The sequence below is a fragment of the Onychomys torridus genome, chromosome 22 (genome assembly GCF_903995425.1).
Source record: "Onychomys torridus chromosome 22, mOncTor1.1, whole genome shotgun sequence".
Taxonomy (NCBI): Eukaryota; Metazoa; Chordata; class Mammalia; order Rodentia; family Cricetidae; genus Onychomys; species Onychomys torridus.
This window is the reverse complement of record NC_050464.1, coordinates 3,077,908-3,095,040: the sequence shown is the minus strand read 5'-3', so window position 1 is coordinate 3,095,040 and position 17,133 is coordinate 3,077,908. Positions and strand designations below refer to the sequence as shown.

General features: G+C 48.7%; 1 protein-coding gene across 1 annotated transcript in view; it reads right to left on the bottom strand.

Moving 5' to 3' along the window:
* Nucleotides 1–12,131: 12,131 nt before the first annotated feature.
* The window catches only part of Ubl3 (ubiquitin like 3), a 52,048-nt gene continuing 47,046 nt past the window's right edge, over nt 12,132–17,133 (bottom strand). Inside the window, exons 4-5 of the mRNA XM_036172235.1 lie at nt 15,066–15,143; nt 12,132–14,778 (exon numbers count right to left, since the gene is read on the bottom strand). Coding sequence (XP_036028128.1) covers nt 14,726–14,778; nt 15,066–15,143 — 131 coding nt within the window. The 3' untranslated portion in view covers nt 12,132–14,725. The remainder of the gene's footprint in view (nt 14,779–15,065; nt 15,144–17,133) is intronic.

Sequence of the window (17,133 nt, the reverse complement as noted above, 5' to 3'; positions counted from 1 at the left end):
CCCAGATTTTTTTCCCCATTCATCATTGATGGGCATCTAGACTAGCTCCATTTCTTAGTTCTTATGACTAGAGCAGCAATAAACATGGGTGTGTATGTGTCTCTGTAGTCCGGTGGCATGGAGTGCTTCAGAATGATACCTAGAAATGGTAGAGCTGAGTCATATGATAGTTCTATTTTTAGCCCTTTTGAAAACTCCCTATACTAATTTCTATGGAGGTTGCTTCAGTACACACTCTCGCAACAGTGTGTAAGGCTTCCTCTTTCTCCTAACCACATAATTTTACACCTCAGGTGCCTGCCTTTAAACACACCCTTAACAGAGCCTCCCTTAGACACAAGGTAAAGGTGGTTATTTACCCAGCCTTGAAATGCCATTTCCAGGAGAGCCGTCACTCACCTGTCTGCTGTCCTGCTACTTGTCTGTCCCACAGACGCAGGTCACTCTGCTGGAGCAGTGTAGGGACTGACTGCTCACCTGCTCACTCTGCAGCCAGGATCTCTCAGCATCTAGCAAGGGCCTGATGCAGAGCGGGGGTGGGGCTTGAGTGAGCAATGTCCCCCACAGGCTCAGGTCCCTGGTTAGAGGAGATGTTAGAAGAGGTGATGGAACGTTAGGAGGTGCAGCCTTGCTGGAAAAGGGACATCATTGTGGGAGTGGGCTTTGAGGGTTTATAGCCTCGCCCCTCTCCCAGTCCACTCTCTGCTTCCTGTGTTCCTGGCGGAGTTGTGATCGCTTGGCTTCTTGCTCCTGCCATGCCCCTGCCGTAATGGACTCAGCCCTCTGGAACTTAAGCCAAAGTAAACGCTTGTATCCCCAAGTTACTCAAAGTCATAGTGTTTTATTACAGCAATAGCAAGGACCGGATATAGCAGGTGTTAAGGACTGAAGTGCACTGTAGCCTGTGCCCAGGCTGATGTTGCTGTATTTACCTCCAGTACCTGCAATAGACTGCACTTGAAAACAGGGTCACTGCAGGAATGGTTTGCTACAATGAGGTTATTGTGGATCCCAATTCAACATGACTGGTGTCACAGAGAAATCTGGACACACACAGACAGGGAGATGCCACATGAACATGAAGGCAGATCAGCGTCCTGTCTGTCACAGTCTGCTAGCGAGCCACCAGGAGCTGGGGGAAAGCCCCAAGCAGAGTCTCCTTTGCTGCTCCCAGAAGACAAACCCTGCCGACTTCTTGCTCCAGCACCCCAAGGCAACAGATCCCAGGGTTGAGCCACCCAGTGGGGAGTGTGGAGCCCTAGTGAATCCACAGCTGTGTGACTAGGAGAACCTGGAGGGGTGTCTGGCCCATGGCTCCCATTCCCAGGAATGGTTCCTGAGTTTGGCTCTCTGAGCTCCTTACTCCGCTTACCGTCTCCTCTGGACAGGAACGTGGACTGTAGGTGACGTGACAGGAGAAGCTTTCTTCCCACACTGTGAAGAACGCTCCACTCCACCCAAGGTCCTCACGTGTTTTATGGAGTGCAGTTAAGGTTGCCATTTGCTTAAACTAACGTGTATAGTAATAAGAAGGAAGCATGCCCACAGTGGTGGCGCACGCCTTTAATCCCAGCACTCAGGAGGCAGAGGCAGGTGGATCCTGAGTTCGAGGCCAGCCTGGTCTACAGAGAGAGTTCCAAGACAGATAGCCAGTGCTACACAGAGAAACTATGTCTCAAAACACAAACACAAAGAAAATAAAGAAGGATGTATGAGAGCTCTGGGGATATAGCCTAAATACAAGGCCTGGGTTCAAGCTCTGCATAGCAAAGGAAATTAATTAACTAACTGAAAAATATTTTGTTTTTAAATTTTATGTGTATAAGTGTTTGCCTGTGTGTATGTTGTATTGCATGTTTGTGCCCCCTCAGAGGTGAGAGGGGGCATCAGATGTTCCTCTCCCCGCTTCTCTCCTCCTCTCTCCTCCCTCCTTTTCCCTCACCCACTCACTTCCCCCATCCCTTCCTTCCCTGTGTGTAGTGGATAGCCATCCCAGCATTGGCCTGGAAGTTCCAACCCCCATTGAGGCTTTGGTAATGGTCACGCCCACATGGCAGGGCGGAGGAGGAAGCGGAAGACTAAGGATCAGGAAGAGGGCTCGCGCTTGGTTCCCGGACCCTGGACGCTGGAGGTAGACCGAGCAGAGTTCTCCAGAGAACACCGCCGGACTGCGCCATACCTTTGCCAGACCCTGCAACCTACCCCTTCATTTGTAAGTTAGCCCACAAAATAAACCTCCCTTTTAACTACGTGGAGTGGCCTTAATAATTTCACCAATACCTGTTCCATCCCCTCTCCTCCCCAGCTCTCTTCTCCCTTCCTCCCAACTCTCCCTTTATGCTTGTCACTGGCCAAGGTTACCAGAGCTCAGGTTGGGACCATGCCATCGAGTCTGTGGAGCTGTGAACTGAGTAAACCTTTTCTCTTTTTCTTTCTTTTATTTTATGTGCATTGGTGTGAGGGTGTCAGGTCCCCTGAACTGGTGCTACAGACAGTTGTAAGCTGTAATGTGGGTACTAGGAACTGAACCTGGATCCTCTGCAAAAGCAGCCAGTGCTCTTAACCATTGAGCCAGCTCTCCAGCCCCACCCCCTTTTCCTTTATAAAGTTAACCTGCCTGGCTACTTAGTCACAGTGACAAAAATGAGCTAATATACAAGATACCATGAAAAGTAAGTTCCTGGAAAATTTGCTACAAAAATCCTCTTAAATTGTGGGATCCATGTCATTATGCCCAATTTTCTCACATCTGGGAACTGTCTAATCTCTTCTTTAGAGTGGAGGGCCAAGATGATGTGGCCCAGTTGTGGGAGACATCCTGGGATAGAAGATGGGGATGGGTGGTAACTATCCAAAACAAGATCTTAAAGAAAGGCTGGGGTCAGAATGAAGCGGCTGGCCAGCATGGTGGCTAAGCCACACGGGCCAGGTCCGCCTGTGTGTTCTTGAGGAAGAAGGTGCCCCAGTAGACCTAAAAGTAGATGGCTGTACAAACAGTAGTCTGGAGTCCTTCCTGACCCAAACGTACACCATGTACATGCTTTGATTTTGGAATCGGGGGAGTAGGACTCAGAACTTGGTGAATGATAAGTACACCCCCACCACTGAGACACACTCTTGAAGAGGACCTACGTTCAGTTCTCAGCACCCACATGGCAACTCACAACCATCAGTTACTCCAGTTCAGGGACACCCTCTTCTGGCCTCCATGGGTACTGCATGCACATGGTGCACATACACATATGCAGGCAAAACACTCACACACATACAGTTTTCAATGTGGTGGTGCATTTCCTAGGTCCTGTGCTCTTTTGGGAGAGAGCCCCGCTGGAGAGGCATTGGTGACCTTTCCGCAGAACCTTGACTGAAGGACCAGGTAGCCTCTGCCTTTGGGTCATATATCTCACCATGAAGGAAGAGGTGGTGCCTGATTTCACACCATGACCTAATTGTTTTGCCAAGTCAATCATCCTGCAGACTCCACGAACCTCTGTGATTTGCACAAACAAATGTAACACATCTTAAAATAATATTCCACAACAGGGGATGGGAGGAAGGGAAGGGATTAGTGTGTGTGTGTGTGTGTGTGTGTGTGTGTGTGTGTGTGTGTGTGTATACACAAAATCTTCCAGATAGAATTAACCCACAGAGGCCAGGTATGGTGGCACACACCATTAATCCCAGCACTCAGGAGGCAGAGGCAAGAGGATCTCTGTGAGTTTGAGGCCAGCCTGGTCTACAGAGTTTGTTCCAGGACAGCTAGGGCTACATAGAGAAACCCTGTCTTGAAAAAAACGAACAAAAACAAAACAAAAAACAATCAAGGCTATAAAACAACAAAGCGGTGTCTACAAATCGCTGAAGGGAGGTATCACCTAAGGTCATTACCTACCCTGTCATGTGCTGTTCATATGTAAAGGCTCCAGGCTTCTGCAGACATCTTCTTAGGAAAGCGTTAGGGTAAACCTAATAGAGGAACCATGATTTTAAAACAAACCAATAGCCACGCGTGGTGGCTTGAACTTCTAATCTTAACACTTAGTAGGCTGAGGCAGGAGGGTTGCTAGGAGCTCTAGGTAGCCTGAGTGACAGTGTAAGACCCAGTGTAACCCCAAACCACCACCATCAATAAAACCGTGAAAACAAACAGAAAAACCAGAGGGTCAGAAAGTCCTGATTGAAGACTCCAAAGCAAGGAGAGATGCCGTTAAAACTCGACAGTTACAAGAGCACACGAAGGCTTGTGGACATGTTAGAACCACAAAACACACAAGAATAACTATGATTAACACAGCGCTTGCAGTCCACCATGGAGGGAAGCAAGGGTAGGAACTCAGGCAGGAACCTGGAGGCAGGAACTGGAACAGGCCTCAGGAGGAACACTGCTTGCTGTCTTTCTCTCTGTGCCTTGCTCAGCCTGCTTTATCATACAACCCAGACCCACCTGCCCAGGGGTGGCACCAGCCACATCAATCATCAATGAAAAAATGCCCGCCAGTCTTGCCTATAGGCCAATCTGGTGGAGGCAATTCCTCAGTTGAAGTTTCCTCTTCCCAGATGGCTCTAGTTTATGTCAAGTTGACAAAAAATTAAGCAGTACCAAGTCGAAAAAGCAGATACTAGCCATCAGCCCCTCCTCCCCCTTCTACCTCTCCCTCCTCATCTTCTTCCTCCTCATCCTTGTCCTTCTCCTCTGTTTCAAAATCATTCTTTCCACAATCCTAGAAAGGCCACAGGAAACAAGACTCTAATGACAGAAGCTGCTGAGACAGTCTGGGCCTTCTTGCATTTCATTTCAGTTTCTTTTTTTTGTTTGTTTTTCAAGACAGGGTTTCTCAGTGTAGCCCTGGCTGTCCCAGAACTCACCCTGTAGACCAGGCTAGCCTCGAACTCACAGAGATCCGCCTGGCTCTATCTCCTGTGTGCTGGGATTAAAGGCGTGCGCCACCTCTGCTCAGCTCGCTTCTTTCTTTTATCCACCCAGCTAAAATGCCAACAGCTGCCATGCATGAATCCAAGGTTAGGAAACTTAATTCTGAAACTGGCGTGGCACACACCTTTAATCCAGCTCTTGGGGAGTAGAAGCAGACAGTGCTCTGAATTCGAGGCTAGCCTGGGCTACACAGTGAGTCCCTGTCTCAAGAAATAAACCACCACCACCACCACCACCACCACCACCACCACCACCACCACCACCACCACCACCATCTGCCCACCGCCAAATGTGGTCCTGCCTGTTATACATTTGAACTCTTGGTGTGAACAGAAAGTCCTCCAGGCAGTTTGCAAAACACTTTCGAAAGTCTTCTCTTCTTGAAGTCTCCTGTTCTGTATAGTCCACATTTCTACAAGAATAAAGACTTTCATCGCACTAGAAATATGGGGGTGGGGGACTCTTATGCCAAAATAATGGCTGGGTTCACGTGCGAACACCAAAGGTTGACACCGATGTACGCGAATAGTCTTGGGAAAAGCTCCAGACTCCGAAATCGCTGGCAAGGTTGCTCATGTCATGGTCCCTGCTTAGCTAGCCAAACTCAACTTTTCTTGATTATTCCTTCTAGGAGCTACATCCTCCAGGCTCTGGTCCTGTGGAGGGGCTATAGTCTCCTGGCCAGCCCACATCTCACAGTGGGGGCTTGGCATTTCCATGCCCCTCTTTCTTCTCTGCTGCCCCCACAACCCCCAGCTCCTTATCCTTAGTGCAGGACTTTCTTTTTGAAAATGCTAGGATGGAGTCTAGAATATTCCATGTGCTAGGCAAGCACTGTACCACTGAGCTACATCCCTGTCCTGGTATTTTCTATATGACCAAATATATCCAACACTGTAGTGGTTTGAAAAAGAATGGCCCACATAGGCTCATATGTCTGTTCCTCTGTACACAGTCAACCTGCCTCCTCCATTCAGATTTGTAAAGAAATGTGCCGAGTTTCTGGATTGCTGTAACAGTTGGTGATGCTCTATCGGACTGCTCTGAGCACAACCCACCGGATCCCAGTTTTGCTGTCTGTGTGTCTGTCCTTTCTCCACTCCCTCATCATCCTAGTTAGTCGGTTTCTGAAGCTGTGTGAAGTATGGTAAGCCTGGGCTACATGGGATCCTGTCTCAGAAATAATTAAGTTCTAAAATCTATGTGATTTTAGTGTTTGGTCAGGCTTGAGAATCAGTTGTGTACTCTCTAAGTGTACATTTTTGGCTTGAATCTGGCATATATATGAATATTTTTGAAAGACTAATTTCTATGCTTAGCTGACCCACCCTAGGCCTTTCCAACATTGTTCTTTCTCAGAGGTGTTTTGGCAGTTGTTATATTTGTTCTTGATTTATATATCCCAAACCGTGCACGCGCGCGCGCACACACACACACACACACACACACACACACACACACACACACACACACACACACACACACACACACACTGCTGTGGCTCTAACAATTCTGCAAACAGTTAGCTGACTGGAAGTTAGCCTTGGCAATTTCTTTAAAGCTTTCCTCAGAGCCTTCTGCTTTGTGATGAGAGTCAAGGGCGTTCTGAACACAGGGCCTTCTTTCTCTGAATTCTGTGAGCTCAGGGCAGTTCCTACGTACCGCCAGGGACATCTCTTATCAGAAATAGGAAACATTCCCAGGAGAGAAATCTATACAAGTTAGCAGCGCCTCTGCTGGGGGCCAGCTTCTTGCCCCCACCCTGCAGCTTCCGGGTCTTGTGTCTGCTCTCTGCCTGCAAGGAGGCCAGGGCATTTGTCACATCCAGGGACAAATCACATCTTTTGCAAAGTTTCCTTAGGAACTCTCCCCACCCCAAATATTCTCGGTATCAAATCTCTGTCAGGGTGAGGTCTCTGCTTACCGCCAAGTCAATTACATTGAAGGGAGAGCTTCACCTCGAGGTTTGACTAGTTCCTCCCACTGTGCCAGACAATGAGCCCCCTCCCTCCAGGAAATCGAGAACTTGAGCAGTAAGATAAGGTACTGGAGAAGCCATGTGTCCGCCTCAAGTTTACTACAAAATCCCAGCCATCTGCCTTTGCTTCTGGGTCAAAACTAATCTGAGAACCTTGGTTTTGAAACTCTGATGGGACGACATCAGCAGGTCAAGGGGTAATCAGAGTCTGTAGTGGTGACGCATGCCTTTAATTCCAGCTTTCTGTGTCCAGCCTGGTCTACAGAGTGAGTTCCAGGACAGCCAGGGCTACACAGAGAAGCTGTCTTGGGGAGGTGGGGGGAGGCAATCAGAGGCCGTGAGGCGACTCATCTGATGAAGGTGCTTGCTGCCAAGCCCAATGACCTGAGTTTGATCAACAAACGAAACAAGCCCCCAGACCTTAGTACAGCTAGCACCCTGATGGAAGTACCATTCCATAAAAGTCAGCACCACCTGCCAAAGGAAAACAAAGACCTGATCCATCACAGTCCGTGGTGCTGGGAGAGTCTCTGAATGGACTAACCTTGTTCTTTTAGCTTCTGTAGTTCTGCTTTTGGCTAACTGTTCTTGTTAACTAACCACATCAACCCAGGATGTGGCGTTTGTGCTTAAAACCTCACCCTGAGAAAAGTTTAGGCTACACTGGGATCCCGAACACCCAGAGTAGCTGCTGGTCGGCTAAGAAAGACTTTCTACTGGCTTGAACCTATGTCTGAGCAGTCTTCTCTGGTAGATATCTCACAAGAGAACCCATGGTAGAAGGAGAGAACTAACTCCCACCATTCCCTGACTTATACACACCCACAATAAATAAACATACTATTTTAAAACACGGGAAACCTCACCCGGCCCGGACACGGACAGGATTGACAGATTGATAGCTATCTTGCCTATTCTTTCTTTCTTTCTTTCTTTCTTTCCTTCCTTCCTTCCTTCTTTCTTTTTCTTTTTCTTTCTTTCTTTCCTTCCTTCCTTCTTTCTTTTTCTTTTTCTTTCTATCTTTCTTTCTTTCTTTCTTTCTTTCTTTCTTTCTTTCTTTCTTTCTTTCTTCCTTCCTTTCTCTCCCTCTCTCTCTCTCTCTCTCTCTCTCTCTCTCTCTCTCTCTCCCTTCCTTCCTTCCTTCCTTTTTTTAACTTTTTATTGAGTCTGTGGATTTCACATCATGCATCCTGATCCTACTCATCTCCCCATGCCCTCGCTTCCAACCTCTGACCTTGCATCCATCCCCCAGCCCTCCCTGCAAACAAAATTTTAAAGTCAACTCCCCCTGCCCCTGCAAAAACCCAAACAAACAAACAAACAAACAAACAAAAAGCAAGTAAGAAAAACGTGGGCATGGAAGCTGTAGTGTGGCCCAGTGAGTCACAGTTTACCATTTAGTCCACACATCTACTTGTGAGTGTTCATTGCAATGAGTCATGGCTGAGGACTCTGGCTTCTGTTATACCCCTCATACTGGGTCCTCACCGGGACTCCTCTTGGATAATCTATTGTTTCCCTTCTGCTGTCCTGTCCCCAAGGCCAGCTCTCCTGCCTGTCGCAGGCGATGGGCGGGGCATATTTCCCTTACCCTTGCCATCCCATGGCAATACCAGGGAGGGTGGGGCAGCCCCCCTGTCCTCACACTCACAGGCCTGGCTCACCTGCATCCCGCCAAGAGACCAGCTCCAGTGTGCTGCCTGGGCAAGGTGCTGTACCAGCTGTCTGGTGTGCTGCAGCTGGTGGAGGGCAGGGCCGGTTCTCCCTCCCTCGGGCCCTGGGGCCAGCTCTCTCACCTGCAGCAAGTGGCATGGGGCGAGGGGAGGGAGGGCTTTTTTTTAATCCTCACCCATGCCACCTCATGGCAGACAAGGAGGCAGGGTCAGTCCTTCTGCTCTCATGCTCCCTGGGACTGCTCATCTGCATCCCCCCCCCCACACTTCCCCACCTTCTCCACCCCTGTCAACAGGGTCAGCTCTATTGTGCTACCTGGGTGAGGTGCAGGGCCTGCTCACCTTAGTGCTGCTGCCGGTGGGGGACAGGGCCAATTCTCCCACTGTCACGACCTAAGGGCTGCTCTCCCACCAGCCACAGGAGGCAAGGGGCAAGGGAGGGGAGAAGTCAGCTCTCCTTTACCTGCTCCACTATACGGTAGGTGAAGGGTGGGCAGATCACCCAGGTGCATTCACGGACTGGATCACCTGCACCTCTGTTCACAGGGTCAGCTCTACTATGCTACCCCGGCTAGCTGCAAGGCCCACTCTCCCGAGTGCCGCAGCCTATGAGGGGCAGGATCAGCTCTCCCACTTGTGACCCTGAGACCTGCTTTTCCTGCCTGTAGTAGGTGTCAAGGGGCGATGGGAAAGAAGTAAAGGGGGTACCTTTCCCTTGCTCACACCGTGTGACAGACCGTGGAGCCAGCTCTCCCACTGCGGCATATTCAGGGCCAGCTCCCCTGCAGTCTACTGTGCTGCCCTGGGGAGGTGCAGGGCCTGCCTGCCTGCTCTCCAGAGTGGCACAGTTGGTGAGGGGCCAGGCCTATTCTAACTGCTTTCGGTGGTAACAGGAGCCACGGACATCAGCACAGACCACAGATGTGGCAGGGCCATCAAGCCAGGCATGGCCCCTAGCAGAAGCCCAGGCCCAGACCCTGGGTGGCAGTGCAGGCTACTCTGATCTGCATGGCCCTAGCAGAGGCTCCACCCTTGAACACAAGCCTGGCCCTAAGTGGTTGCCGAGGACCCTGATGTCCATGTGGCCTGACCTATGGGCCATGGACATTAATGCAGCCCCTAGCTGTGGTTGGACCGTGGATCCAGACATGGTCCTTGGCAGCAGCCTGGGCTCGATGTCATCATGGTCCTGGTTGGCAGTGCAGGTCACTTAGATTGGCATGGCACAATGGCATCACGGCCCTTGAACCCCTACACCCCCACATGGTCCCAGGTGTGGGCCCAGGTCCTGGGCATCTGCACTGCCACTGATGGCAACAGGGACCTCAGATATCAGCGTAGGTCCTTCCTGTCTGTGGTAGGGCCATGGACCTAGACATGGCCCTGGCCACAGCTCATGCCCATGTGTTACCCTGTGACAGCGCATATTATTCAAGTCAGTGTGGGCCTGGCAGGAACACAGCCTTCAGGCACAAAGGCAGCCAGAGGTGGAGACCCAGATCCTGGGAGCAGTGTTGCCTTTGGTGGTAACATGGGCCACAGACAGCAGAGACTCCTGCTGCAGTAGAACCGTGGACCCAGATGTCATTGTGGCCCTATGGGATTGCAGATTGCCCAGAATGCCATGGTCTAAGTAGTGGTGTGGCCCCCAGATGCCAGCATTTCCCCAGGTTGTAGTGCAGACCCCAGGTATCTGCTCAACCTTTCATGGTAATCGGAGCCATGGACATCAACACAGACCTTGGCTGTAGTAGGGCCACAAACCCAGACCTGGCCCATGGTCCAATGACACCATGGTCCTGGGTAGCAGCTCGGACACCTAGGTCTGTGTCCCCAGCAGCAGCCCTGCGGCATATTCAGGGCCAGCTCCCCTGCAGTCTACTGTGACTAACACGGCCTCACCAGCCCAGACTGCAGGCCTTGCATGGCCTTCGGTTTGCCTGTTTTTCTGATGTGGAGTTAGACAGAAGCCAGCAGCCTCAGTCTAGATTAGAAACAGTATTTTATTCAGACTTCCTCATGGCATACATCTCTCACCTCCTTTTTAACTTTTTCAGTACTGGGATGAACCCAGACCAGAGCCTTGACAAGTACCCAATCATTCATTGAGCTGTATTCCAACTCTGGGCCTGTTTTATTTGTATTTTTTTACTTACAGTTTTGAGATAGGGTGTTACTATGTAGCCATTGGCTGGACTGAAACTCACTATGTAGCCCATGCTGGTATTAAAGGCACATGAGCCACCACACCCAGCTAAGTCTGTTAAAAAACAATGTAGATCCAGTTCTGACATGTTTAACACTGTTGGTTCTTCGGGTCCAGGCTCTAAGCTGGGCACACAGCCTACAGTCACATCTCATGGAACTGCCAGGCCCTTTACCACCAAGTGCGTTTTCCAGGTTTTCACAGCTGCCTTCCTTTTGACATTTACCTGGACTCCCTCAGGCCATGTCCTCCAGCCGCTCTGCAGACTGCTTTTCTAAATTTAGAATGACTGTCCTGGTCCAGTACATGCAACTGTGTGACAGGGCTGCCATGTGTGACATTCTTGGGCAGAGATGGCTTTATTTCAAAGCAATCTTTACAGCAAACCCACCAGCTATTACCTTAATGGTGGGAAAAGGGAGGCTCAAACACCAGCTTTCCTGAAGTTGCCCTCTCAAGGTCCAGCTGTTTCTATGGTGCTGAAATGCGATGATGCAATATTATCAAACTGGACAGATTGTGAAATCCAACAACTGTTCTGAGAAACAATTAGATTCAGTAAGTGGCATCCCTAGAGAAGCCACTTGACAAGGACCATGGCGGGAATTGGGGACACTGCTCTGCTTCTGCAGACTTCTACATTACCTTTCCTGGATTCTGAAAGGGAGCCTGGTGTCCCAGCTGGTGGCAGGGCTGGATTCTGTGACCTCCTTCAATTGTTTCAGCAGCTTCTCCCACTGCACTACAGATGTTCCAATGCCCATCACGCCTGGGGAAATACTTGTCACAGCAAAGTGAGTCGGTAACCACCCACTGTCATCTGCTGTAGCAGATACATCCTGACCCCAGCTCTCCATCAAGCAACCCACTTGCAGAGGTGTTTAAAGGCACATCCACCTGATTCTTTTCTCATTGGTGAATGATGAGATCGATGCTCCTTTCTCCAAATGTTTAGTTACCAGGTCAACTCTGGTATCTTGAAAGTTGCTAATGTGGAAGACAAACCCATGCCATTGTGGTAGTGTAGACTCTTGTTTTGTTCATGATTCCTTCAGCACAGCCCTGTCTGTAAGGTATGGGGTGGCAGTCCTCTGAGGAAGGCACCTGGGGAGTGGGGTACACTAAGAGCCACAGCTGATGAACTACTTAGTGCCTGTGCCCCAGAACTGCACACCTTGGCCATGGAAATAGTGCTGAGTAATTGCTGGCTGCAGGCAGTCTTGTTTGGCTAATGAGTGACTGCAGAACAAAATGATGGGGGTGGGGAGCAGTGTGTGGAATGCCCAGGATGGTTATCAATGAGGATGGCACAGAAGCGTGGTAAAACAGCAGAGGACAGGCTGAGTCATGGTGAGTTTTATTTGAGTGCCATAAAATAAACTGAAAAAGGAAAGGAGGAGTAGAGAGATAAATAGGAAAAATATCCCAATATTACGAATGGAAGTTCTTCAAAAGAGGCGGCCTATTCTTCAACAGGTAAAGAGAGCTTTAATTGCTTTTCACAGTCAACACTGTTACCACACACTGGCTAGCAGAAAAGGCTGCAGTATTGGTCAAGACGACACCAGGGACCTGTCTGGCTAGTGAAACCTCTGCACGAATGAGGACGTCACATACAACTTCTCTTGAAGACAGCCCATGGTTCCAAGCAGGAAGGTATGCTGAGGTTTACATGAAAGACATGTGCAGAACACTTAAGTCTAGGACACCGCAGGTGACAGACGACTGAGTCAGGCCCATGACTCAGGCTCTCTTTACAGGTCTATGCACCACTCACCCTTAGGGAAGCTGTGGCTATTCTAGGCAGAGACCTCTGATCTCAGACTGAGTGTGATCAACCCCACTGCAGGCATCAGCGGTCCATTTTGTCTTAAAGGTAGAGTCCAGCAGTTTCATGTATACACTTAAGTTTCTGGTGTTTTGGGTATAGAATTTTGCTTCTTTTTAATTTGGTACAAGTATGGTATTAGGTTTTGAGTGAGAACATTCCTTCTCTGCTAATGAGCAAAGGCCAATAGAGTATTTGTAACTGTCCCAGATACAATCACAATGAACTGAAAGCCTCTAACCTGGGAAGACAGTGAGTGACTAGAATAAAGTATTACAAAAGATTAACCCACAGTCTGACTCCCACAAGAATATGGTCACTATGATAACCACCTGCTGGATTCTTCTCTAGTCCATGCCTACACAGCAGATGGATACGTGACATCTTCTGAATGTCACATTTTAGTGATGACCAGACAGAACCCCAGCTGCTGTGCTTCCCACACTAACTAGGTAAGCCTGCATTCCCAAGCAGCCACGGAGTGGTAAGTGAGTCAAATTCAAAAGACCCAGAAGAGCAGAAAATTAACTGTAAAATAGATGAAACAATGCTCAAACAATTATTGACCTTTAAATCACCAACAAAATGAATGCACTACAATTTTTTTATTTAGTTTACCGAAGGAATCTATTAATACAGGCTGCAGAAAGAAAAGGTTTAGTGCTATTTACATTCATTTTAAAACTCTGCTCTATACAAATTTAATTCTGATCAGTATGAACAATATTTTCGTAGATCTACTGCATATAAAGCCTCTTCATCAACGCATTAACAATGAATAAAGTAACCTGATTGCATTTAAACAAAGATGACCATTGAAACCATTGACATTGAATGTTGCTGAGAGCGAAGAACCCTCATCAGATACAGAACACAGCGCAGTCTGCAACTTCATCTTTAAAAAGGCTGCATAAAGTTATTGATATGGAATATTGTCTATATGCTACACGCCAATCTATATTTGTGTTCTAAAGTTAGATATTTTATGTCTTTTTATTAAATATAATCTACACATATTTGTAATTTCATCCAGGAAGATTTCTTCCCAGTGAAAAAAATATAAAATCTTTTTTTTTACAGGTTTAGATGAAATTAGCTCATGCTTTAGTGCTGTGCAAATTGTTTATTTATAGCATATCAATCTTTAAATTAAAAATAAGAGTGGTGCCACTAATCATGTGTGCCTTCAAAGCCAGCTTGTGATTTTAATACAACTGCAAGCACTGATTCCAAACGCAACTACATAAAGTAACAACATTAGTATCTGGAGACTTTTTAAAAGGATTCCTCCGTCCTGGTGAGTAAGCATAATGCAGGAGGGCGTGGTCACGGTGAGTGACAGTGGTGGAAGGTTTCACTTTTCCGATATTCAAATACACAATTGGATCTGCTGCTGAGGCTTCCTACCGCTTCTGCACAGTGATGCCCCGCAAGACCGGCCCTCTACGTTAAGGCTAGGGTCGAACTACTGCCTGCCCAGCTCTGCCGCCGTCTGGAGGAGTCAGGGCTCAGGCAGCAGAGGTTCCCTCTGCGGAGTGCCGTGAGCAGCAGGCATGGCTTTTCCTTTGCTGCAGTGAGGATGGTCACGCCCAGTTTGATATCGTGTGAGGACAGCCACGGTGGCTGACTTTGGTAGAATTCACCCAGCATTTTAGATCCCTTCCCATTTCCTCTGTGCAACTGGCCTGGTGATGAACTTCAGTGATGCTGAGTGTCCTCCAGTGTGGGCTGTCACAGGAGTATTTCTGGGCACCACAGGCGCTGGCAGATTCTGCTGATGAGGAAAATAACGATAATCTTTTTTCTTTCTTTAGTGCAAACTGTACTTGCCACACCTGATTTCTGACTCTGTGGATGAGTCTTCGTGGCAGCAAGGTGACTTCCCTGGAGACCACCGTGCATTTCCGAGTGCTCAACACAGACAAGAGAGACAGGAATAAAGGACCAGATGACAGTGTTCTTGGTTCTTTTTACTTTCTAAGAAGAGAAGACAGAGTTCCCGAGTAATTCAGCCCCATGATGTGCAGGTGTGGCTGTCCTACAGGTGCGGGTGCTGTTGAAGTCCTCTGTCCCAGCAGCATCAACAGACTGCACATGCTGCAGCGCGTCACAGGATCACGCAGCAGTTGCTCTCCCCAGTCTTTTCCCGGTTCCGCTGACCTGGGGAAACAAAGGCAGCCTGGTTTAGCCTCGGAGGCTTTGGGTAGAGAGGCAAAACGCAGAGGCATAGTCAGAACAGCCTGAGTTTTGCTCAAAGCTTGCTTTACAAAAATGACAACCCTGCAAATAAGGAATCTAACCTTGGCATGTTTCAAGAACCACCCGGTTCCTTGCTCTATAAGCTCAATTCACGTACTGTATTTCCTTCTCAGAAAATGTCTACATGGAGGCGGGCATGAATGCCTGTCGCGACGGCTCAAATGAGGCGCCTGCCAGGGAAGGCTTACCTTGTGAGTTGGGCTCTGGCAGGGTCTCTCTGGCCACCAAATGCATCACTGTTGTTTTGCCAAAGGGAAGTTTTAATGCTGTGTGAAAAAGAAGAGACAATCTGTCACACACACATCCTTCTGTAAAATCACTAGCCAGGGCTGAAAGCTTAAAGGCTGCCGGTTAAAGCTTAAAGGTTTCAGGCTGTGGCTCCTCCACAAGGAGACATTCCCTCCCACAGGAAGTGTACAGTTCCCAGGGACTCTCCTATTCCCTCCCACAGGAAGTGTACAGTTCCCAGGGACTCTCCGAGCTGTGCCATCATCGGCAAGCCTCATGAATCCGTCTTCTCTGAGAGAAAGCACAGCTTTCTATAAAATGTGCCCCTGCTTTTCAAGCCCTGCTGGGTGCCGATGAGGTCATCACAATTCACAGCAGCAGGGACACTCCAGAGGGCTGCCAGGAAGCCAGAAACTGGAATGCCTTCCTCCATGGAAGACTTTTCTACACACTGGGCGACGTACAGAAGGTAGGATTTCACCTGTTCCTGGATACACAGCTACCACCCAAGTTTCACCTCCGAAGTCACCCTGGTGGTAAGTCTGCTAACTCAGAGGCAAAGGACCTACACAGCATGCATTAGCCCTGGGGTGCACTCCTAGCCACACAAAAGTACGTAAGTGGACGAGAATGGAGGTGAGTGCTCTGGGTGATGGCCCACTTTCTCTGGACCCCACTGAACGTCACAGTGTCAGCTGACCTTCATCCTCTCCAGTGGAGCTGTCACTGTGCCTCTCCTGATTAACAAGGCTACAACTCAAAATGGGATCCAACAATTTCATTTTTTGGTTTTTTGAGACAGGGTTTCCCTGTGTAGCTTGGCACCTTTCCTGGAACTCACTTTGTAGACCAGGCTAGCCTCAAACTCACAGAGATCCACCTGACTCTGCCTCCCGAGTGCTGTGAGGGGATTCAACAATGTTTAAAGAGACCCGACCGAGGACTTGAAACTGACCGAACCACAGATCTCACAGACTGACAGATCCAGGTGCAGTATATGGACCTGTAGTCTGACTACTCAAGAGACTGAGGCAGGAGGGTTGCTGGAGCCCCACAGTGCAAGGGCACGCTGCACAACACAGGGAGACCAGGTCCTAAAGGGGTTGGAGAGAGGCGAAGAATTCGCAGGCCCAGACCTCCTACTCTTTCTGCCCGGCCCACAGCTGTGGAAGGCTATCCACCTGGCTGCATCCTCACCTCTTTCCCTCCCCCAGCTCCAACATCACAAGGGCTCCATTTGTTCCCAGCCTGGGCCATTCTTTGTTTCTGAGCTGATGAGATGGCTAGGCAGGCAAAGGTACCTCAGGAAGAAGCCTGACGACCTGAGTTTGATCCTGAAGCCCAGGTAAAACTGGAGAAGAGAACTGACTTCATGAAGTTTTCCTGTCCTCCAACCTGTGCTTTGCACCTCATGGTAATAAAATAAAATATTAAAAATACTGTTGTCAAATATTTTTTATTCTATTAAAACCCCACAACTGTCTCTGCCTTTGATCTGTAGTTGTAGGCCCTAAGTCTACTTCACAGGTTACTGAGCAAACCCACACCTTCAGAGCAGACATGCAAACACTGGAAAAACCTGCCAATGCTGTGTGCCATCTCCTTAACACAGAGACAGAAAAGAAAACCTGAAGTCTAGAAGGCAGACAGTGGAGTGCTAGCATGTGGCCAACCAGGTACCCAGCAGCACTGGACAGTGGGGCGCTAGCACCCAGTCTAACCAAGTCCCAGGTGGCACTGGCCAACCGAGGGCCATTGGACTCCACATCACCTGTCTGAATCATGAGAGCTGGAAGTCCTTTAATTTGCTTCTAAAAAGACTGACAGCCACATGACTGTCGTAATGAGATGAGGCATTCTGCTGACAATTCTAAAACAATTTTTTAAAAATAGTTTTAAAAACTCTGTAATTTAATGAAATGAATGAACCATCTTGACTTTAACACAAACCCTGTGGTGGACAGTGGGGCATCAGGGCTGGTGGGCACTGTTCAATAGACCAGTGTTCAGAGGGAGATGGAGACTCAT